This window comes from Dama dama, chromosome 2 (genome assembly GCF_033118175.1).
Source record: "Dama dama isolate Ldn47 chromosome 2, ASM3311817v1, whole genome shotgun sequence".
NCBI classification, from domain to species: Eukaryota; Metazoa; Chordata; class Mammalia; order Artiodactyla; family Cervidae; genus Dama; species Dama dama.
The window spans coordinates 41509290-41533933 of NC_083682.1; the positions used below are offsets into that span (position 1 = coordinate 41509290).

The 24644-nt window shown below is 48.7% G+C and overlaps 1 protein-coding gene across 1 annotated transcript; it reads right to left on the bottom strand.

The window, feature by feature from the left end:
• Positions 1–1897: 1897 nt before the first annotated feature.
• On the bottom strand, positions 1898–9437 carry FZD4 (frizzled class receptor 4). The gene is made up of 2 exons (XM_061120231.1): positions 9153–9437; positions 1898–7002 (listed from the first exon to the last, which is right to left on the bottom strand). Exons 1-2 carry the CDS (start codon positions 9435–9437, stop codon positions 5674–5676), a joined length of 1614 nt encoding a protein of 537 aa, XP_060976214.1. The 3' UTR covers positions 1898–5673.
• Between the last annotated feature and the right edge of the window lie 15207 nt (positions 9438–24644).

The following is a 24644-nucleotide window of genomic DNA, read 5'->3' on the forward strand; positions in this document are numbered from 1 at the left end:
AACTGATGTGACATACTCCCATGTTGATTACACAACACACAACCATTGTGTAACCAGGAGAAAAAAAAAAGGTTTTTTTTTTGCTTTTTTTCCCAAAAAATTTGGAGTTAAAAAAAAGCTCCCTTTCCCCCTTTGCAGTGGCCTGAACTCTAGCAATGATAAGAAAACTTTTTTCAGGCTGCAACATTAAGCCAAAGGGACCGAGAAGGTATGTAAAAATGGTCACCACATGTACTGAAAATGCCAAAACAGGGTGTGATGGAGTGACAGCTTGAGAACTGTGGTCACATCCGAAGCATCATGTGACCACTTGAGAGTTACCGACGACCACAGCAGTGATGGATTCTGTTGCCCTTGGACCTCAGAGGGCTGGCTGACCCAGGAGAAATCCCATGGGGGAAAATTGCATCAGCAAAAAGAAGACAAGGCTGTGCCTCTGCCCTGCAAACCCAGTTCTTTATTTCTCCCTGCTGGGTAAGCGTGCTTCCCAGGGGCTCTCAGACACCTGCAGGAAGAGGCCAAATTACACACCAGCTAATAAACAAAACTTTATTTTCCTTTAATACAAAAATTAAATAGCAAAGTTTATTTTTTTTTTATACAGTGATAAATTAGAAATTTACAGTACAGACATCAATGCAGACATACGTTTGTACATCCTCGATAGCACGGTCCATTTCTTCTGACGCTCAGCAATTCGTTCAGGGCACGTCATAGGGCTTTGCCTGGTACCTCTAATGTCGAACATCTGAAAGTCCCTCAGGGTGGCCTCAAGGGGGCTGGGGCTGCGGGTGGCCTGGGGGACTGAGAAAGGCCACATGGCACGAGCTTGTCCGCTGCAGCAGCAGGCGGAATTTCATGTGTCTAGATCACACCTTACTCCACCTTGCCTACCAAGAGCTCAGGGAACCTTTGTCCTCCTCCCGTCTAAAGTCTCACAACATCCCTGTGAGGTAGGAAGAGATTCAGGGCCACCTAGATGCCCCACTGGGAGCGACGTCAGTGTCGCCTTCCCAAAGGCCCCAGCCAGGCCGGCCCCAGCCCTTGGCAGGATGGTGGGAGGGCAGATGGACCCGGGCTCCGGGGGCAGGGGCGCGCGCAGCCTCCAGGGAAGCCTGCTGGGATTACAGTGGTCATATACCGAATACTGTAGGCCATCAGGGAGCTCCCTAAGCTTGGAGGACATGGCTCATGGGTCCCCAGGCAGGCCCTCAAGTTGCCTGGGTGAATACTGGGGATTTGCTGGTGCAAAGAAGGGAAACAAGGTAAATCAGAAACGGAAACAGCAAGTGGGTTTACCGCGGGGTAGAGGCCTGTCCGGGCGGGCTCCGGGGCTCCGGGGTTCACTTCCCTCCGGGTAACGCCCAGTGGGCATCACCGCACACACCAGCACAAGAGGTGGCAGCAGACGGCTCTGCCGAGGCCACAGCGCAACAAAATCCATTAGTTAAGGCTCTGGGATCTGATCCTTGCTCTGCGAGGAGTTTCCAAGATCTACGCCCCAGGCCCTGGAGAAAGATGAGAAACCCAGTCCCTGGCCAGACGTAATACAAACCCAGGCGGGGACTCTGAGCCCAAGTACAATAAAGGAGCAAAAAGAACCGCCGGGGGTCCATGACGTGACGTAATTGGCTGGCACAGCAATTCTCTCCAACTTCCCCCATCACGGGATGAAATTCAGGACGTAGATCGATTCTGGGGGCTCCTCCCAGGGGGCACTCTACAGCCCTCTTCCAGCTGCGGTGGTGGCCCCCTCACGGGAAGCCGGCGTGTGCACATCCTGGTGAAATCTCAAGTGAGTCTGCCTTCCAGGGCTGAGGCTGTGGGGTCCCCCTTCACACCCTCAGGTCTCAGCTGGGTTCCCAACACTGAATTCAGTGGCCAGGAGGCTGGGGGGGGGGGGGGGTGGGGGGGGGGCAGAGAGGACAGAGCTGGGATGCTGTAGTGTCAGAACCCAGACACAGAAGCTTCCTGGGGTCCAGGCTTGGGGGACGCAGGAGACGGAGGGCCAGGGGAAAGCAAAATCAGAGAGCACCTCAGGGAAATAAATGAGTGTCCCTCCTCCTGGCTGAGGTCCCTGAGCAAGCTGCCAGTTCAGGAGCAGTCTCGGGGATCAGGAAACGGGTCTCTACAGAGGAAAAAGGATATGACTCAACCAAGGCGCTCCATCAGGCGGTTCTGGTCAGGTTCACTCTCCCCAGGTTCCTCTGCCCTGAGGTGTGGCCCTTATGGAGGAGGAGAAAGGAACCTGCCAGAGAGGAAGCTGACAGAGGTGCCCTTGGGCCTTTTCGAGGCCAAGGGATTTTGTAGGAAGTTACAATTATATACCTACTTCTCCTGGATTTCTGAGAAAGAAGAACCCTAACCTTTTCCCTAGCAAGCTGCTGTCCTCAAATTCACCTGTGAGTCACTCGATGGGCTTCCCGGGTGGCTCAGTGGTAAAGAATCTGCCTCCAATGCAGGAGATTTGGGTTTGAACCCTGGGTTGGGAAGATTTCCTGGATGAAGGCATGGCAACCCACTCCAGTATTCTTGCCTGGAGAATCCTTTTGGATGGAGGAGCCTGGTGGGCTACAGCCTACAGGGTCGCAAAGAGTCAGACATGACAGAAGTGACTTAGCGTGCACGCACAAGTCACTAGAAAACCCCGAGCCCTGAACGGCCTGCCCCGGAAGCCACATTAGATGGAGGCAAGGTTCATGATCGTCCGGGGAGGTTTCCATAGAGACTGTCCTGTAACAGAGTTGATGCTTTCTGGCAAAACCCCTGTACATCGATTTGCAAGGAACCTTGGGAAGGGCGGAATGATGGGTTACAGTTAGAAAGACCCAGGAAGAGGTTTATGGGATGGAGACAGTGAAACGGGTGGCAATTCAGGAGCCCCTGCTCTTCCTGAAACCAATGGCAAAGTTCAGCAGAACCAGGTCGGATTGGTTAGAGGAACAGAGTTGATTCTCCCCGATGTCCCTTAAGGTGCCTAACACAGGGCATGACACGCAGCTGGCATTCAATAAATGTGCTGCTAATTAACTTTCTTTTCAAACCAACTTACGAGGTGATGATAACTCACTTCAAGGTAACTGATAACTAACTCCTCAGCCACAAAACTCCTTTCCTAAAACAGTAAACAGAATGTGAAAGGAACAACCTATAATCCTGTGACATTGCCAGTGTGTGCCAATGGCCAGTTCCTATCAAATATACTTCCCCAAGAAGGCAAGAGATTTATGGAAGAGACATTCTACAACCCAGAAAGCTCCAGAACTTGGGCATCCAGGTTCACCCAAGTACTCTTACTGTCACTATTTCATCATTCATAAACACAGAGCACCCTCTCCATGGCTGGCTCTCTGCTAGGATGCTTGCCTGGGTCACCCAGTCACTGAAGCATTACAAAGAGAATTGCGTTGCAAACCCCTGCTCGGTCCTTCTTCCCTTTCCTCGGCCAGAGTTGCCGAGCAACTCCCAAGACGCTGGAGAGGAGCGTGAGTAAGGGCAGGCTTTGCCCCTGGGTGCACGCTCCAGGGCCCCGGCCAGCTATGGGAACCGTCTGGGAGCAGCACAGGGAGTTCACATTCTACGTTTCAGGGGCGATGCAGTCGGAGATGGAGTTCAACTGGCCCTTCTGGGGAGCATTTCTCATGCTCCTGGAGCCCTGACCCAGAGCCCAGCCAAGGTAGTCAGGCCCAGAACACACAGTGGGGGCCACCAGTGCCCACTTAGCATCTGTGTGCAAGGCCCCAAGACTCTGCCTTCCAAAACAGGCAACAGTCCTTACGCGCATCTTCATCTCAGCTCGAGAACCACAGCAAAACAGAGAAGAAAGGAAAATGTCAAACCAGGGGCATAAAGCTTAAACAAACAAAGACATGCTTATTTTCAGAATCTGAACTCCTATTTGCAATTTTTACTCCCTGGAGACACATTTCCACAAAGAAATGGGATAAAAGAGATTTCCTACCTGTTTTAAAGGGGGGGAAGGGCAGGGATAAATAAAGAATCACCCCAAAGTTGCTAAAGCAAAGACCAAGCAGAACTTCAAGGACAGCAACCTGTGACATCAATCTGTCCCAAAGATCTGGTGATCAGAGGACCTCAGCGGGTTGAAGAGAAAGGCCAGTTACAATTTTAAAAGAACTGCAACTTTTGAGAGGCTGCTAGGGGGTACCCTCTTGCAAGGAATATAAAGCATACATTTTAAAAGCTCTGGATACCCCTGCAAAATGCAATTAAGACCTGTGCTGTAAGAGTTTGCAGTTCATTTCATATGGTCTACACTTTATTCCCTACGAACCAATCAAGCTCCTGGCTGGTATTCTGGAGATTCATTAAGCACCACATAAATACTCCAGGCCACACTGCCTCCAATGAAATCTTATAGGGAGCCCTTGCCAATTACTAGGAAACAATTATGCACCAAGTAGTTTGGATTAGTTGTCCTTAGCTCCCTCTACAAAATTGAAAGTCTCCACTGTGCTAAGCAGACCAGACTCTGATAACATTCTTATGCTAAAGAGAGAAAAAAAGGCACTATCATTCTGAGAATGCAAGCTGACCATAGTTTTAAAGTCAGTTGAGTAACTATTAAGTCATGGTCCAAGAATGTGCTTTTAATTGTAATTGACACACACAAATTATACAGTTAATCTGTGTGAATGCAAAGTTGCCAAGAAACGTAACATTTTAGCTCTTCCAGACTGGCGTCTGCATAGATACAATCACACGAAGTAAAATATATTAAGTCCCTGGTGCTCAATGCAATCGGTCTCTGGGGTGGGTAAGGTAAGTCGACTTGGTAGATCTCATTTTCCTCTGAATTAAGTGATTGTCAAGAAAGTGAATCGCCCTTCCTTCCCCCCTCATTAGACCCGCTGCAGTGCAAACATTCCTATAAAAATACCTATTTTGGGTCATTAATGTAAAATGGAGAAAACAGCAGCGGTCTAGGACGGAGCTGTTGAAATTTAAGAGGGAGAGAGAGAAGAAAAATCCACGGGATACCTCATATGTGTTTGTACAGTACTTTTGTTTGTTCAAACAATTCTGTTTTATGACAAAGGCACTGAAAAGATTCTGACACCACCTCTTGGGCAAGCAATCCACAAAGTTCTAAACAGCAGACAGTGCACCCGGAAAATGTTTATGTTAGATCAGCCAAACTATAAAACTCTTGTAACACTTCTCTGAACCCAGTGTTTCCAGTGTTTATAGATCGCTTTGCTGTCTCAAAGACCCAGTTAGTATTTAAAACTTTTAAAGGGTTAAAAAAAAAGTTAATCTTTCTCCCTGTAAGTTGCCTACTCACAGCTCTAATCCCACCCTGCAGGGAAAAGCAGCATCCCCTGGACTTCCTGGAATCTCGGGAGGACCTCCACGCTCCAAGCTGCGACCTGCTCAAGTGATCAATGTTTTGATTTTTCACAGCTTTGAAAGCCTCTTACTGGCTTTTCCATTTTGGATCATTCCAAAGTCTGCAGCAAAATCACTAGTTTTATGATGCTGGGCGCAGATGGGCAGCGGCGGGGAGAGTGGTGGTGGGTTATTGGGGGCGGGGGGGGTCACTGAAGTGTTGTTCAAACTGAGATTCACTGCATGAAGCTTTTTAGTAGCACTTGCACCCCCAATGCTGGCATTCCCCCTTCAAAATCTGGAAAGCGTGGAGGCTGGCTAGCCTTATACCACAGTCTCATTGCCTCTCCCAGGCTTCACCCAACCATTCCCTCTTTTCTCTCTCTTTACCTTCCCAGAATTCACCAATCTGTTGGAACACTTCTGCCATGTGTGCAGAGTTTTGGCAGACCAAATCCACATGCCCGAAGTGATGCCCACCAGCAAAGACATAAAGATTTTCAACATTTCCACCGCCATGTTGGAGTCATCTGCGGAATACCGGAAGAGCGCCCAGTTGGAGATTTCATAGAAATAACAGGCAATCACACAGGTTGCAGGCACGGTGTACAGGACCGAGAAGACCCCAATCTTCACCATCAGCCTTTCCAGCTTGTCTGTCTTCGTCCCGTCCTTTTGGAGATTTGACCGAATTTTGAACAAGGCCACCAACCCCGCAGCAATGAACAAAGTCCCAATCACCAGGTAGGTGAACAGCGGGGCCACCACAAAGCCCGTGAGCGCATCCAGGTTCTGGTTCCCCACGTAGCACAGGCCAGTCAGCTCGTCCGCATCCACCAGTCTCATAATCAAGATGACAATGGTTTTCACCGCGGGGATGGCCCAGGCTGCGATGTGGAAATAAGAGCTGTGCATTTCGATGGCTTCATGACCCCATTTGAGTCCCGCTGCCAAAAACCAAGTGAGCGTCAGAATAACCCACCAGATGGAACTGGCCATTCCAAAAAAGTACATCAGCAAGAAAATGATTGCACATCCTGTGTTCTTAAGGCCTTCTTGAATGAGAACAGGTTCTGCTGCCTCTTCAAAATCGCAGGATATCCTTTCCCGGCCTACAGTCAGCCTGACAATATAAGCAATGCTATAAATATTATAGCACATACTGAGAAAGATGATGGGGCGCTCCGGGTAGGAAAACCTGGAAGAGTCGATCAGGAAGGTGAGCACAGTGAAGGCGGTGGAGATGAAGCACAGGCTGGCCCACACGGCCATCCAGACGTCGGTGAACTCCTTGGCCGAGCGGCTATACAAGCCAGCGTCATAACCACACTTGAGAACGCAGTTCAGGCTCCTTTTCACCCAGATGTACTGATCCGAGTTGGTTCCCACGGAGTGGCACTCTTCCCCGGGCTGAATGGGGGTTTTGTGAGGCAAGGGCACTTCCTCATCACCTGGCCCTTCCATGCACATGTGGTTGTGGTCGTTCTGGGGCGGGAATTTGCTGCAGTTTAGGCTCTCCGGCCAGGCAAAGCCAAACTCCTTCAGCACAGGCTCGCAGCGTCTCTTGACCGAAAGGCACATCCCGCCGCAGGGCCCGATGGGGATGTTGACCTTCTCCGTGCACATGGGCACATACACGGAACAAAGGAAGAACTGGAAAAAAGTCATGAAACGAACAGAGAAAACAGTGACAGTTGACATGGAAGTTTGACTGAAGGCTTGCACAAATTTGACTTGCTTCTGGGCAAAGTCCATATCTACTTTTAAATCGGTCTATAGGGGTATCTGACTGTTGACTCTGACCTCAAATGAGCTTGCCTAATAATCCATCACTTACACCCTTTTCTTCTTCTGGGTCTAGTAAACCCTTTCCAGGAGAACATAGATAAATAAATATATAAAAGCGACCCAAAGCATTACATAATCCCCTTTTGCACAACACTTAGGGAAATAAACCTTAAAGAGCTGACTTTGAGCCTCCCTCCCCTTTCAGCTACTATTTGAAAGAACTGGACAGACTGATCAGTCTGACTCAGTTCTCTGGGTGATGGGGTGATTTATTTTTATCCCCATTTCTTTATTACCATAAAAATAAATATTCAAAAAAATGTAGATCCGGCTTTTGTCATGTTAATAGTCTCTCCTTCCTCTATTTTATTCCCCCAAATTATTTTTTAACCAGTCTCATATTGAAACAGAAAATGTCCTCATTGAGACACTGTTAAACGTTGAAATCTCTGGGTATCAGGGGCTTTGTTTGGCCAGGTTTCCTCAATGAATAATAATGAAGCACAATAGGAAAATACAAATGTTCAGTCCCTGAAACTGCAATACCAGCAGGGGAGAGTCCAGTTGCTGTCCTCAATTCCTCCAGCATTGATAAACAGTCTGCTTGGCTCCTTACAGATGTTGTCTATGAAGTCTAGAGTTACAAGTAACTATTTTCCAGCATGTAAAGGGATCTCGTCCTGTCCTTCAAAACAGCTTGGCTGCCTCCCCAGGATACATGTAATTAAAAATATATATCCCTGAAAAGCTGTTTTGCCAACAAAATTGCCACTGATGTCAGGATATGTGTTGTTTCCAAACTGAGAGCTCGAGAATCACTTTCCTAAGCTTTTATAACCTAGTTCTAAAATCCTGACACTTCCACAGGGACATTTCACCGGCAACAGGTCTAATCCCAACCATCCCTCTGAAACCACCATCCAACTTTTCAGATGACCTATGTAAAAACATGCACCTAGTAAGTCAACTGCCTGCCTGTTTATCTCTTAGAAGTTACAACCAGAACCACAGATTTCCAAAGCTTTCAGCCTGGATAACTATAGAACTATCCTCTATTCCCTTCCACTCCCCGCCCCACCCCACCCCCTACCAGTTCTCTCTTTTCTAAATTTCTAAAAATCACTCATAGCCTTTCCAACAGAAACACAACCAGTGTTAACATTTTTAAAAGTTTCTTTCCAGTTTTTTTTTTTTCAGTGAACTTGTCATTGTGGTAAGATTATAATCACCCGTGTATACAAATTCTTTCTTCACTTATTATGTTAGGAAGAACATTTTTTATATGACTACATAAGCTTTAACATTTTTAACTGGGAAAAAAAGAAATAAAAAAACTTCCAATATACAAACTACCTCCTGGAGCTTGACCCTACTATATCACCTCTTCCCCAAGTGATGCCTTCTCCCCCTCCAGGTACTAAACCTGCCCTTAACCCTGAGAATAAGAAGGAACTTAAGCCAGCGCAACCTCTACAGCATGACCTCTACAATCATGCAAGACAACGCGAGGGGCCATTCTGCAGAAAACTGGCCAGGGGTGTTGCATTTAATAACACACCCAAAAAATACGGGGGAGAAAGGAGGTCGGCAAGGGAGCAGAAATTCCCTGTCTCCTTATCACTCCCTTCCAAGTCTTAGCTGCAACTGGCTGCCGTGCAGAGCACTCGCCCACCGAGAAGCGGCGGCCAGAATCCTTGGCAAAGATAACTCTCAGCTCCGCTGGGGTTAGGGGCTTGGCCAGACACGGGTGGGCAGAGGAGAAAGACGGAAGGGCGGGGTGCAGAGCGGGTTCTCTCGCAGGCCAGATGACTTACACAACGTTTTGGCCTCCAGTCCCTGAGGAGGGACAGCAAAGTGGGGGTGGGGATGGAAATCACTTTTCCCGGATAGATATCGTTCCTTGAGACCTAGGTAGGGCACAGGGGGCTCGACCTGGCAAGGGCCCCGGGGAGTGAGTCCGGGGCTCGGAGGCGTCCCCCTACCCCAGGGGTCCCGCCCGGGGAGGGGGCGCCCACCTGCAGCTGGCTGGAGCAGCCGTACTGGATGAGCGGCGTGAAGGTGGTCAGCTGCAGCTCGGCGTCCGTCTGCAGCTCGTGCCCCACCAGGTTGGGCATCTTGGTCACGTTGTAGCCCAGGTTCTGGCACATGGAGATGCGGATGGGGTCGCAGCGCCTCTCCTCCTCGTCCCCGAAGCCCCGCGCCGGCCCCACCAGCAGCAGCAGCAGCAGCAGCCGCCGCGGACTGAGCCCGACGCCCCCGGGGCCCCCCAGGACGCGCAGCCCTGCGCCCCGCCAGGCCATGGCCAGAGCCGGGGGCGGCGGCGGCGGCGGCGCGGGGGGCTGCTCCAGCAGACACCCCCAGTTTGCACGGGGCCGCCGGCCGCCCGCGCTGCTCCGGGCTCCGGGGAGAGGGCGATAAGGCGCCAAGGGCGACGACGACGGAGCGGAGGGGTAGCGGCTGGCTCTCCCGCAGCTGCGCGCGACTGCGTGGGGGCACTAGACGCCGCGAGCCAGGGCCGTAGGACGGCCTGCAGGGGTCATGGCTACGGGCGGCGAGCCCCGGGCCGGCGCCGGCCACGTCCGCGCAGCGCCTCCGCCGAGCCCGCCAGCACCCCTAGCCGCCGCGCCGCTCCGCCGCCCGAGCCCGAGGCGGTGCTGGAAGTTCGCGGGGGCGGGCCCGGAGCGCGACGGACGGCGCACCTATCCAGTGGCCGCGCGCTGCCCGCCCCGCGCCCCGCCCCGCGCCCCGCCCCGCGGCCCCGGGCGGCCCGCCCCGCTCCCTGGCGCTCACCTCCCTCCCACCCGGTGCGCGGCGCTCTGGGGCCGGGAGCCGAGGCCGCTGCGGCTCTCCCAGCCCGGCCCGCGCGTCCCTTCTCTCCCGGGGGGGGCGGCGCGTCCCCAGATCTCGACGGCTCCCTTTGCTGCCCTCCAGCTGTCCCCTCGGCCCCTGGCCGCTTCCCCATCGGGCAGCGAAACGTACACAAAGAAACAGGGTTTCGGGCTTATTTACGAAGATCGTGGTTTTTCAACTGCCGGCTGTGACCCGGAGCAAACCGCTCGGCCTCTCGGTGTCGGGGTCCTCGCCCGTAAAGAGACTGGGGAGGATCAGAGCGATAAGACTTTTCGCACGCGGGGCCCTGCGCCTGGCACGGCGCGGGCGCGCGGCTCCGTGCGCCCCCCAACCCGCCCGGCGTGCAGCCCGGCCCCGCTCCCGCCCCCCGCTTCGGCCCGACCAGCAGCCGCGAGTCGGGGGAGGGGGGCGCCCCGGAGCCGCCGACTGCCTCGCGCTCCGATTTCCTCACCGTACGAAATGAAATTCCACAGGGGGATTCGAGAGGAAATGAGACCGGGACGCTCCGTGCTTCTCGGCCCGCCGCCCTTCCTGTCTCGGGGACACGGTTTCTAAATAAGGTTGGGAGGGCGAGAGGGCGGGAGGGGAGAAGCTTGACCTGTGCAGGAGGTGCTGGCGGGGTGGGGAGGGGGCCGGGAAGGCTGCCCTCCCCCAGCCTTCCGGGCATCCCCCGCACCCCGCCCTGCCTCCTGCATCTCTTTCCAACTTTCTCTGCTTCTGCGGGGGTCCTGCGGATCATGCCGGCCGTGTTTTGATCCAGCTTTACCCTCTCATTCTCCCCACCCTCCCCTCCTTCGGCCGAGCTTGGTGCTAGCCCACACTCTCCACTCAAGCCTCAGCAGGTGGATTCCTAAACGATTTAGTCCTTGCAGGACTGCCAGTGTGCCTCGCAGAGCCTCAGATGGGTCACCTGTAAAATAGGGAAGTTCATATCTACCCCACACAGTTGTTCTGACTTAAATGAGATAATGTGTGTAAATTGTTGCACACACTGACTGGCCAAATAACTTGGTTATTGTTGATGTTGTGGAAATCTCCTGCAGCCCAGGTCTAAGGATCTGGGTTAAGAGCTTTCTGCTCTCTTCCTGAGAGCTTTTTGTCCAACACTTACCACAGTTCTCCAAGAACTTGGTGACAGGGACCAAGTTTCTAATGTGTGTTTATGTCCTCCCATTTCAGTTAAGTCTAGCATATAGCAGAAGTGGATGCAAGTTGAAAGGACCTCAGTACCACTCATGTGGTAATCACCTTAAGCCTTGTATATATTACCAGCCGGTCCTGGGTAAGGGCAAGAATGGAATCTTTTTTTTTTTTTTTTTTTTTTTTTTGCTATCTGGCTCTGTGCCTAGAAGTGTGTTAGGCACATACAAGCTGCAAGGTCTCCAGCCATCATCATAACCTTCCAGGGAAGGAGACTCTATTTGCCTCTCAAAGAAATGAAGAAACTGCGGTCAGAACCAGTGATTGTTAGAAAACAAAAGGGAAAAAACAGAGGCTCAAGGGAAGCCTTTGAAAAATGAAAAAAGTGGGAGTCGGGGGGAGCAGGGTTATTTCCCCAGACAAGTTCCGAGCTGGAACTTTTTTGTGTGTATTCAGCAGCAGGGTTGAATCTTCTCTTTATCTTTGCAGAGTAATGCATGAGACCACTGGCTTACAGAGATGAATAAATGAATTAAATGAATAGACAGTTCTCACCTTGTAGGAACTCACAGGAGGAGACAATAAACAGATAACAGTAACTCCATGTGTAAGTGCCCACAGAGAGAACTGTGGCTAAATTGAAGGTAGAAGTAGCTGAATTTAGAGGGCTGCTCAAAGGGTAGAATTCTGAGCTCCTCGACAAAGCAGAGCTGTGGGCAGTTGGCACTTCTCCTTGGGCACTTGCAAGGAGGGCAGAGGGGTTTGCTTTCTGCTAAAGATTTGTGTACACAGTTTATTTATTTATTTTTTTGTGTGTGTGTACACAGTTTATTAAGCAGTGGATTCTATGAGGTCAGGAAGCAGGAGCTGTCCGTGCACAGGGCCTAGCACACAGAAGCAGCTCATTGTGTTGGCTGAAGGAATACTACTATCAAATCAATAACAGATAACTCATGTAGAACTTTTACTCTGCGCCAGATATGGTGTTACACACTTTGCATGCATTTATTTCACACAACGGCTTCAGCAAACTGACGTTCCAAGAGGGTAAGCTGTTTGCCCAAGAACACACAGTAAGTGACAGTGAAGATGTGTATCTTCCGGCCCGAAAGTCTGTGCGTGGCGCCGTGTTAACAGAGGAAGCTGCCCGAAACTCCACCTAATCCATGGTTACAGATAACCCTTTTGTGATCTGGACTTCTCATTCCTAGAGTCCTGCCATCTCTGCCTCGGCCTGCTTGATGCGACTGTCTCCTTTGAGAGCCCTTGAAAAAGCCCCTTGCCCATCAGAAGCTTTTCCTGTCAACAGCTTTTCTTTCCCAGCATGGAACTCATCACAGGTATTTTCCAAAAAAGAAAGCCCGGGGAATCACATTTCAGTCTGAATCTGGAAAGAAAACAAAGCCCACGACTTAGAGCTAAGTCTGAATGGCCTGGAGCCTCCCTCTCACCGAGTGGTTTACACAGTCGCCAATCTGTGCCTGGTGACAGGCATGGCATGTTTGTCTTTGTTGCAGAAAACGCTTCCCCAAGGGAGTTCCAGGCAGCAGGCTCCCCGCCCTGCGACATGCACTGTTCAAGAGAGGTGCGTGCTGAGTCTCAGGCACTCTGTCATGTCCAGCTCTTTATGACCACATGGACGATGGCCCACCAGGCTCCACTGTTGGTGGGATTTTTCAAGCAAGAAAATTGGAGTGGGTTGCCATTTCCGCCTCCAGGGAATCTTACTGGACCAGGGATCGAACCTGCGTCTTCTGCATTGGTAGGCAGATTCTGTACCGCTGAACCACCTGGGAGGCCCGAGAGGAGTCAAAGATAGGGACTTGAGAACAGACCTTCTGTTAACCTAAAGGATGGGCCAGGGGTCCCTAGTGGCTCTGGCCTGAGAGCCTGGGCAGCTTCCTCCATCCACTCCCTGAGTAACAAAGATGCAGCCACTTTGGAGCAGCAACAAACATGACTTCAGCGGGCTCTTGGGCAGTTGGAGGGCTCTCTATTTGCATCTAATGAGAGGCTGGGTTCTAATTAACTCCTGTGATGTGTTAATTTTTCAACCTGACATTTTCTGCTCTAATAGATTCTTGTAATGGTTCCTAAATTAAAGGCTGCATTTGCAGACTAACGTTTAGGTTAAAATCCACCACCTAGGGGGTGGGGGAGGTGGCCCATAAACATCCTTTCCCTCCTAAGGGAAACCTCTCATTTGCAGTTCTTTGCTAACCCAATTAAGTGCTGAAGTAGTCACCCTAGAGCCTGCTTTTTATTTCCTGCGAAACAATCCAACTAATCCATATTCAGTAGCTTCCAAGAAAAGTCTTATTCCAACCACTCATGAAGAAACCAGCTTCTTTGAATCTGGACAGAACATTTAAAACTCACAAAGAGCTGTCTTGATAGAAAATGTAAGAAAGTGGTTTGTTTTTATCCTGTTTGGTTTTTGAAGGAGAAATTCACTGTGACTAAAACCTCATAAGGATTGGGAATTTACTGTGGGGCCACAGAGCAGGGGATAAGCCATGCCCCATCCCATCCATGTGCAATCTGAGTGCTGCATCTTCCCTGGCACCCAAGAACGTGTAGACTGAGTGAACCAGAAGGGAACACTAATCTAGCTCAAAGTTGAGGAATCAGAGGCCCCAAGGGGTTAAGTAAAGTGAAAGTGTCAATCAGTTGTGTCCAGTGGATTGTAGCCCACCAGGCGCCTCTGTCCATGGGATTCTCCAGGCCAGAATACTGGAGTGGGTTGCCATTTCCTTCTCCAGGGGATCTTCCCAACTCAGGGATCAAACCCAGGTCTTCTGCATTGCAGGCAGATTCTTATATATAAATATATATAAGAATCAAGTCACCACAGAACTCTTGGGTGTCATGGAGTCTAAGCCCGGTTATTCCTCCTTCCAACCATAAGGTGTTATAGAGGACACTGTTGGTGGTGGTGATGGTTTAATGTACAGATGGGCAATCAAGAACCTTTGCAGGAGGCAACACATAATGCAAACATTTATGGACGTGTCACTGAGCTGGATGCTGAGTGGTATGCAGATATAAAAGGGGGCCCCTGCCTTCACAGAGCAGACAGTAACATCGGAGGAGATTGAGACTGAGAGTGAAACAAAATTGTTTATAGTTAAGTGCTTTTTCTGGAGCTCCCTTACTGTATTACAGTTTAGTTTTTTGTTTTGTTTTGTTTTGTTCTCCTCCGTCTCCTTCAAAACCCTCTGAGGCTGTGTCTTTTTCACCATTGTGCTGTTGAACAGCAAAGAAAAATACCACCTGACCCAAAGAAAGCACTCAATAGATACTTAGACAAATGAATGAAGTTCAAGCTATAAGTGCTCTAGTTCTTCAGAAAAAGAACCTTCATTGATTGCTGGATACAGATGACCACCAAAAATATAGCCTAGCTGGTCCCAGAATGATGGTCGAGTCTATTGTATGAGCCACTCCTGCAAGTCAGCTTTCAGCTCTCTTCTGAACTTGGTTGTTTTACCAATCATTTATCTTTTCTATTTTATTGTGCCAATTCCTAAATCCTGTAAGGTAGAAAAGTGTATTGGCTCAAATTGTTGTTTGATTCAGAAGCCTGTTTCTCTACTTCATAAACTAGCTCAAGACATTTTCTTATCACTGTTTGTTGGCTAGTTGACTACCCATCTCATTACTGTCAGTCATTAGGAATCACACATGCTTCAAGACAGGCAGTAAGCAGGGGTCTCAAGCCAAGGAGTTATAATTTAGGGGATCACCTGAGAGTGATACATTTAGGGGATTCACCTGAGAGTAGAAAAATTGGAATGTGAGTTTAGCTGTGAGGCATGTGTAAGTTTCCAAGAAACCTTGGGAAGCATGGAAAAGAAGGCACCTGTAATAACATTCTTATAGGCATCACTCGTCAGGTGACACAGGTGAGAAATGAACAGGGATGAAAATGGTGCTAAATAATTACCAATGGGTGAGCCAGCCATCTGCGGAGGATAAGCATGAACTGGATTAGACAGAGTTACAGATGGTGGTTTTAAACCATAGCCTCAGTTTCTTTGACCTTGTTCCCATTAAAGGGCAGAATGTATGTTCCTTTTCCTTGACTCTGGAATCCTTCAACCAATAGAATATGATGTGGCACTAGGTGACTCCCAAAGCTATGTCGTGAAACCACGCACTTTGTACCTTATTTACTGGGAAATTCATTCTAGAGCTCTGAGCAGCCTTGTAATGTTCAATTACTTTGATACCACTATACAGGAGAGGCCACATGTGGGTTTTCGAGCAGGCAGTCCCAGACAGATCTGTCCTTCAGTTATCCCAGGCGACGTGCCAGAAATGTGAATGAAGATGCCATCTTGGAAATGGTGTATCTGGCCCCAGCTTCTCCTACTCCCAGCTGTTTGAGTCATCCCAGCCCAGACCTTATGGGGCAGAGAAGAATCATCCTTGCTGCACCCTTTCCAAATTTCTGACTCACAAAACCCATATTACTTATTGTTTTATGTCTATCTTAGTCCATTTGAGCTGCTGTATCAAAGTACCACAGACTGGGTGTCTTAGAAATTTGTTTCTCCCAGCTCTGGACCCTGAGAAGTCCGAGATCAAGGAACCAGTAGATTCAGTGGGAAGGGGCCCACCTCCTGGTTCATAGATGTCTGCCTTTTTGCTGTGTTCTCACATAGCAGGGACTTCCCAAGTGGCTCAGTGGAATAGAATCTGCCTGCCGTTGCAGGAGATGCAAGAGACATGGGTTCGATCCCTGGGTTGGGAAGATCCCCTGGAGTAGGAAATGGCGACCAAATCCAGTATTCTTTGGAGAATTCCATGGACAGAGTAGCCTGGTGGCTGAAGCCCAAGGGGTAACAAAAAGTCAAACATGACTGAGCAACTGAGCATGCATGCACATATAGCAGAAGGAAGAAGGGAGCTCCCCAGGGTCTGTTTTATAAGGACATTAATCCCGTTCGTGAGGACCCACCCTCGTGACCTAATCACCTCCCCAAATCCCCATTTCCAATATGAACATATTGGGGACTGGGGTTTCAACATATGATTTTTTTCCTTTATTTATTTATTTTTAATTAACTTATATGGTGAAAATCAACAAATGAATTTTGAAAGGACACAAACATTCAGTCAGTTGCAATGCCTATAGGTTTAGGTTGGTTTGTTACTCAGCATCGTATAACCAAAGCAGAAGTAAAGGGACAGATTATCAAAGGAGAGTGTGACTGTTAGAGAAAGAATGACTATCACCCAAAGGAGGATAAAGGGACTTTAGATGGGGTGATGTTTTCAGTTGCACAAGTGACAGATGGGTCATGTTAGGTGAAGGCAGGATTGTGCCACTGTCTTTAGAATTCTTTAGCTCAGCTGGCAAAGAATCTGCCTGCAATGCAGGAAGTGAAGTCGCTCAGTCGTGTCCAACTCTTTGCGACCCCATGGACGGCAGCCTACCAGGCTCTGCTGTCCATGGGATTTTCCAGGCAAGAATACTGGAGTGGGCTGCCATTTCCTTCTCCAGGGGATCTTCCCAACCCAGGGATCGAACCCCAGTGTCCTGCATTGCAGACAGACGCTTTACCGTCTGAGCCACCAGGGAAGCCCCCAAAACCCCTGTTCAATTCCTGGGTGGGGAAGATTCCCTGAGGAAAGGCATGGCTACCCACTCCAGTATTCTTGCCTGGAGAATCCCCATGGACAGAGGAGCCTGGCGGGCTGCAGTCCAAGGAGTCACAAAGAGTCAGACATGACTGAGTGACCAAGCTCACACACATGGTTTAAAGAAGGGTGTGTGACTGCCGAGTTGACAGAGAGTGACTGTGGTAGCTTTGTACTGTGTCCGTTTAGCTACAGTAGAACTACATTTCCCCAAATTCCCTTCCCTGCCTGGTTCCAGATTGGCATTAGCCACAAGAGAAATTGTCCCGAGACTGGCGAGGGGGAGGTGAAGCCGCACTTTATACCCTGAAAGTCAGTGTTGGGTACCAGGCGCCGTGGCAGTTCACGTGCGTTGCCCCTAATGGCTGGCTCACTTGCCACGTGGCTCAGCATCTAGGCCTGCACTGTCTCCTTCAGCTTCTCCACATCCTGAGCCAGTTGTGAGTAATTCTGTGGCCAAGGGCTGGAGCTTCTGCAGGCCATCTGCACCCTCAAGATTAGAGGTGGCTAGAGTCAGGCACGGGATCCAGTTTGTCCATGTAGTTCCAATGTGCCCTCAACTTCCCAAACTTTGTGCAGAGCTTTTCTTGTTGATTGCAGTCCCTTCCATCCAGTACCTTTGCAGAGTACTTTCCACTGGCTTCCGCATTTTGTAAGGTCTGACGCTTATTATAAATTCTTGATTCTACCTCACTCAGAGTGACTCTGCTTCTTCAATCAAACCCTGACTGATACATTCCGTAAAAATGACTCACAGGATGTTGGCTCTGGCAGCTGCCTTAGGGGTCACCTGGTCCACTCCTCATTTCTGAATGGGGAAACTGAGGTCCTCAATGTGACTTGCCCAAGTGGCACATAAAAATGAGTAGTCAAGGGACTTCCCCGGTGGTCCAGTGGTTAAGAATCTGCCTGCCAACACAGGGGACATGGGTTTGATCCCTGCTCAGGGAGCTAAGACCCCACATGCTGCGTGCAAAACAGCTAAGCCCACACGCCACAGCTACTGAAGCAATGCGCCTTAGAGCTTGTGCTCTAGCAAGAGAAAGCACCACATTGAGAAGCCCGCATTTTGCAACTAGAGAGCAGCCCCCGCTCGCTGCAATTAGAGCAAGCCCCCTTTGCAGCAGCGAAGAGCCAGTGGAGTCAAAACCAAATTAATTAATTTTTAAAAATCTAAAACTTTTTTTAAAAAAATGAGTTGTCGAACCAGCTTGCTAATCTGCTCTGTGACCTCAGTATTTGCCAAATTCCTGTCTGACTTAGGCAATTGTGACGGGCCTGCTGTCCCAGATTCTGTTCTCTACCGAAGCATCTGATGGTGCCCCTTCTGTACGTAGATGACCTCATTTAATCCACCGGCTTTCCAGAGTATATCCTAAACCTGGATTACCTCTCCCTGTCTCCACCACCTCCAACTGGCCGATCCTTATCAGCACTCACTCACGACTGTTTCTCTCAACAGACCTGCTCATCGGCAGTCTCTTCTCCACCCAGAAACGGGGGCATCCTTACAGCTTCCGCCACGGGCTCTCCGCTCCTGCTGAAAGCCTCTCGGTGGTTCCCCACTGCTGTTGGAGTGAAGTGGATCATGTCTGCACAGCGCCGGCTCCCCTCCGTTTGGTTCACACCCTCTGCGTGCTCAGGGCTCTCTCGGACGTCCACCTTCCTTCTTTTCCTAAAGTCCAGCCGGCTGCTTGCTGCCGCGGAGGCTCTGTGGTCCCCTCGGCCTGGAAGGCCGCTCTCCCCGAGCCTCGCGTCGCTGCTTCCTCCTGACAAATGGCGTTTCCTCTGCGAGGCCGCCCTGGACACCGCTCTCTCACCCCTCCCTTCAGTCACTTACTCCTTCCTCTGTTTTATTTCCTTCCCAGCATGTACCGAGGCCTGTCACTGTCTTGGCTATTTACTCAATTATTTATTTATTTTAATTTAAAAATATTAATATTTATTTATTTACCTGGCTGCAGCAGGTCATTCTTCACATGCAAACTCTCAGTTGTGGCACATGGAATCTAGTTCCCTGACCAGGGATCAAACCCCGGCCCTCCTGCACTGGGAGTGCAGAGGTCTTAGCCACTGGACCTCCAAGGAAGTCCCTACTGGCTTATTTAATGATGTTGTCTCTCTCCTACCTAGAAAGAATCTCCATGAGGACAGGGTCTTAAATGTCTTATTCGTTACTATACCCCTGATGCCTGGAATGTACTCAGAATATACTTCTTAAATGAACAGACCTGTATGGTACCCACTGTAATTCTCTCCACTTTGCAAATGAGGAGAGCGCCTTGGAGATTAAAAACTGGCCTGGAGCCCCATAGCGAATTGTTGTTGTTCAGTCACCAAGTTGTGTCTGACTCTTTGCAACCCCATGGATGGCAACACACCAGGCTTCCCTGTCCTTCACTGTCTCCCAGAGTTTGCTCAAACTCACATCCATTGAGTTGGTCATGCCATCAGTAAATAGTAGAATTGACATTATTCCAACATGGGTTCACCTGATCCTCATGCATACCTCATGGAGGTTTCACTGCCTCCATTAGTGTCCTTTGGTGCAAAATGTGTCCAGATATCAGAACTGCAAGAAACCTTCGATAATCAGCTATTGATAGCGCCTTGCCTAGTCATTATAGTCAAGTGAATCAATTAGCCATTTCTTGAGTCCTTCCTGTGGGCACCAATAAGTTAATTGGAATTGCTCCACCAAATAGGACAGATATTAAGGATCCCTTGCTTATCACATCCTGGGAATTATAGATGCCTGCGTGTTTATCTGACTTTCCTACAATAGCTCTCAAGGGCTACAGTCCATGGGGTCGCAAAGAGTCAGACACGACTGAGCGACTTCACTTCACTTTCAGTTTCAAGAATGTGGCTGACTTTTAGACCTTCTTGTTTCAGTTTTTCTTCATTATCTCCTCTGCTTTCAAGAAGCTCTACCATTTCTATCCTAAAACAAGAATAGACATCTTCTAAGAAACCAATTTTCAGACTCATGCAAAGAAACAGTAGTAGTGGTATCTGTTAGGTCACCAGAGGCCTGGGAGGAACCTTCCAGATCGTCTGCTGCAGAACTCAACAAATAAAGAATCTGAGACCCAGTGGGTGCAGATGGCTTATCCAAGATGGGGCTAAAAATAGATCTCCTTTACTCTGACTCCAGGACTCTTCCCACCACATTGCACTGTCTTCCTTCTACCTTCTTCCTGGAGAAACCAGGATTGCTATGGAAACCAGGTTACAGGTAAACAGCAGCAGACCCATTACTCAGACCCAAGGCTTCAGGCTGCTTATGTAGGGATCTCAGTCATAGATGCTCTGTAAACCAGGCTCTTTCTACTTGTTCTCAGCAGCATTGCTACACGTGACCACTCTTGTACCGGGGAGGACTAAAATCACCCCACCTGCGAGCCCTTCAGAGCTCCAGTCACTCATCCACCTCAGTCAGCTCATCTCCCCTTCTGCCTTGTCCACTCACTGTGTTTCAGAAAAGCTGTGTTGAATGATTTCCTTATTTCTGCCTCTGTGACTAAGCCTTCCTTGAAGGGTGGGCTGAGACATCCCTGCCAACAAAGTCTGAATTATAGTATCCTCATGAGGTGGGCTTCCCCAGAGACTCAGCAGTAAAGAATCTGCCTGCAATGCAGGAGATCCTGGTTTGATCCCTGCATTGGGAAGACCCCCTGAAGGAGGAAATGGCAACCCTCTTCAGTATTCTTGCTTGGAGAATCCCATGGACAGAAGAGACTGACAGGGGTCACAAAGAGTCAGACACAACTTAGTGACTAAACAACAACTATTGTGTCTATTTATAAGTGACAGAAGATTTGGAGGGATTAAGGCACTTTCTCAAGGTTACAGTATAGGGCAGAGTTAGGTCTGTCCACAGAGAGACCTACAAATAAAGCAAACAAATTAGATCCAGAGTAATCTGATTGGAAATTTTAACTTTATGGTTACTAGTATGTGATGCTGATCAGTTTGATCTTTCTGAGTCTCAGTGTCCATATCTTTAAAATGGGATAATAAAAACAATGGCAGACCCTGTTGGTTGTTTTGCCAGTAGCCTCCCCCTCCCCCTACTCAGTTCAGTTCAGTCGCTCAGCTGCGTCCGACTCTTTGCGAGCCCATGGACTGAAGCATGCCAGGCCTCCCTGTCCATCACCAACTCCCAGAGTTTACTCAAACTCATGTCCATTGAGTCGGTGATGCCATCCAACCATCTCATCCTCTGTCATCCCCTTCTCCTCCTGCCTTCAATCTTTCCCAGCATCAGGGTCTTTTTCAATGCTGTCAGTTCTTCCCCTCAGGTGGCCTACCCCTACTGGTCCAATCCAAACCTTTTTTCCTTTCTAACAACAATGTGTTAGACTGTTAAGTGCTTCAGAGGAAGATGAGCTCTTTCCTGACTCTAGGGCATGGCAGCAAATCTCTCACCTTGCAAGAGACTGGCTTAGGAATGGGCATGTGATACAACTCTAGCCAACGAGATGAAGGTACAAATGAGGGGTAGGGGGAGCTCATCACAGGGGATGATTTTCCTGACTTTGAGAAGGGGATTCGCTGGTGGCTCAAACGGTAAAGAATCTGCCTTTTGTGCAGGTTGTCTGGGTTTGATCCCTGGGTCCATTATAGCAAGAAGATCTGCCTCTTCTTCTTTAATGTATTTATTTGGCTGCATCAGGTCTCAGTTATAGCACGTGGGATCTCACATTCTGAGAGATCTGAAGGCATGCACTCAGTAGCTATGGCACACGGGTTTAGTTGCCCCTCGGCATGTGGGATCTTAGTTCCCGCCCCAGGGACCGAACCCACATCCCCTGCGTTGGAAGGTGAGTTCTCAACCATTGGACCACCAGAAAAGTCCCAATCTGCCTCTTCTTACTCCAGGTCTTGGATGTTGTTTGAGGATATGATGACTGGAACTGTGGCTGCCATTTTGCTACCCCAGAGAGGCCAAATGGTGAAGATGAATGTGTGGTTAATTTTATGGGTCAATTTGACTGGACTAGAGGGTGTCCAGATATTTGGTTAAACATTATTCTAGGTGTTTCTATGAGGATATTTTTGAATGAGTTTAACATTCCAATCAATAGACAGAGTAAAGCAGATTGTTCTCCCTAACACAGATGGACCTCATCCAGTCTAAACAGAATAAAATAGGTCTAAATAGAATTAAAAGGCTGACCCTCTGCTGAAACGAGAAAATTCCTCTTCCTTACTGCCTTTGATCTGGGACATCAGTTTTGTCCTGCTTTCAGGCTAGAACTGAATTATTGGCTCTTCCTGGGCTTTGAGCCGGCTAGACTTCAGACTGTAACTGCACCATGAGCTCTTCTGGTCTCTAGCTTGTCAACTCACCCTGCAGGTCTTGGGAGAGTCAGCTTCCATACCCACTTTGATGTGTGTATATCTGTTCTATTGGTTCTGTTTTTCTGAAGAGCCCTGACTAATGAAATGAGAGAGCAGAAAGATGAAAAGAACCTGGATTCTTACAGATAGGACTGAGCTACTGAATTAATCAGCCCCAGTAATCCTTATTCTTCAATTGATAGTTAGGTGAGAGAATACATTCTTCTTCTTGTGGAAGCCACTTTTAATTGGGTTTCTTTCTTATTTCTTGTACCTGAAGGCTCTATAAGTGATCCAGCAGTCAAAGCAGTAGGATAGTTGTGAAAATTTAATGGTGGTTAGTAAATATTAGTTCTCCTCTCAGAATCTGAGTTATAGAGCAAGACTCTTAATACTGATAATCCCTTAAACGGTGTAGTCTTTTTGTCACAGAATGCCTCCCTAGGCATTATTCTACTAGATTGTGGGTTTATTGTTATTATCACTATTGGCCTCAGGGTGCAGCTTGTTCGGATCTTACTTCCCGAACAGGGATTGGACCCAGGGCCACAGCAGTGACAGCGCCAAGTCCTAATTAATGGACCACCAGGGAACTCCCTGGATTGTAAATGTCTTGAAAATTGACATCAGGTTTATTTTGTCTCGAGCTGTAACTCCTAGCACAGGTATTGAATCTCTGTGAGATTATATCTTTTCGTGGATTTGTTCTTCAGTGACAGTGATGCTCTTGGAAGTAACTGCCTAGGAATTGGGCAAAGTGAATTAACACAACTCTAGATGTAGGCCTCATGGTATAGTTGCTGGTTATGCATGCATGCATGCTCAGTTGCTTAAGCTGTATCTGACTCTTTGTGACCCTACGTACTGTAGCTCTCCAGGCTCCTCTGTCCATAGGATTCTGCAGGCAAGGATACTAAAGTGCGTTGCCAGTGCCCTCCTCCAGGGGATCTTCTGGATCCAGGGATCAAACCCGTGTCTCCTGCATTGCAGGCAGATTCTTTACTGCTGAGCCACTGGGGACAGTTGGTTGTTGGTTATAGGACAGTTCAATTTGGTTCTTTGATTGGCAGACTTTATGTTAAGGTATTTGAATATTAACTGCTATTATCTAAGGCCTATGTTATATTGAAGGCATCATTAACTTTATAACCCATCATGTGAACATTCCCTGACTGTCAGAATTTCCACCAAAGGCTTAGAATTAACATTGCTTAGAAGGGCTTGGGTGACCCAAGGCTTTAGGATAAGCATTATAAAATGCTAAATGCGATCCTAAAAGATAAACAAGAATTTTAAGGACAGATAACCATCACCAAGTTGCTTCTGCTTGCCAGAGGGTGGGTTTTCTATACATCGTAGACCATAAATGAGGAAGGCAGAGAGCAAGAGGATCCCCATAAGAGGAGTCCGTAATTTCGTGTACATGCTGGGGGCGGGGGGTGGAGTGGAAAGGAGTCATCAAGGGACAGGAGGCCTATGGCTCTCAGCATCTCTGGGCTTCTTCCAGGAGAAAGCGCCTTTCCAAGGGACATTCAACTCTTCACCATGACTCCCATGTAGACTTTGTCAGTGAAGGGAATCCTTGACCAAGAAAGCCTTCTTTACAGTCAGCAAACCTGTGAGGAAATGATGAATATTATTACAACTGTTCCCTCATTCAACCTCTAGCAAGTCTTGAATCTAGAAGGTCAGGTGTATGGCTCAAGAAATATGATCTTCTGTCAAGTACCCTGAGTGATGTTTTTAGTAATTTTGCAGACCTTACCTTGAGTATTGCTGATAGAGAGACATCTGGACTTGGCACCCTGTTTTGAGATGGTCCTGCCAGCTAATTACTGTGGCCTAAAAGGTCATTGTTTAATAGTCTCTGTAAAATAGGGTCTATTATACAGAGTGAAGTAAGTCAGAAGCGCAAATATCACGTATTAATGCAAATATATGGAATCTAGAAAGATGGCACTGAGGAACCTATCTGCAGGGCAGCAGTGGAGCTGAAGACATAGAGAATGGACCTGTGGCCACAGTAGGGGAAGGAAAAAGTAGGACAGATTGAGAGAGTAGCATGGAGACATATGCATTACCATAAGTGAAATAGACAGCCGGGGGGGATTTGTATGACTTAGGGAGCTCAACCCTGTGCTGCCTGACAACCTGGAGGAGTGGGATGGGGTGGGAGATGGGAGGCAGGTTCCAGAGGGAAGGGACATATTCTTGCCTATGGCTGATTCATGTTGATGTATGGCAGAAACCAACACAATATTGTAAATCAATTATCCTCCAAGTAAATAAAAAAGTAAAAGGTAAACTGTCATAGTTAGGCTTTATCTGTGCATCCAGGGCACACAGGTGGGAGACGTAGGTCTGCAGAATACGATGCTCTGGGATTCCCTTCAGGAGGTGCTCATGGTCCCTTCCACCCGTGAGAGGGACCTTGACCTTCAATAAAGGGTATGAACAATGTAGGTCAGCTTCCAGCCCACTTCCTGTGAGAATTGGTAAATCATCCCCTCTAGGTGGACACTCCT

Coding starts and splice junctions, on each gene's coding strand:
- FZD4 (XM_061120231.1), bottom strand. CDS start 9,437: ATGGCCTGGCGGGGCGCAGGGCTGCGCGTCCTGGGGGGCCCCGGGGGC. Junction 7,003..9,152: donor GCTGCTCCAGCCAGCTGCAG/GTGGGCGCCCCC, acceptor ACTTTTTTCCAG/TTCTTCCTTTGTTCCGTGTA.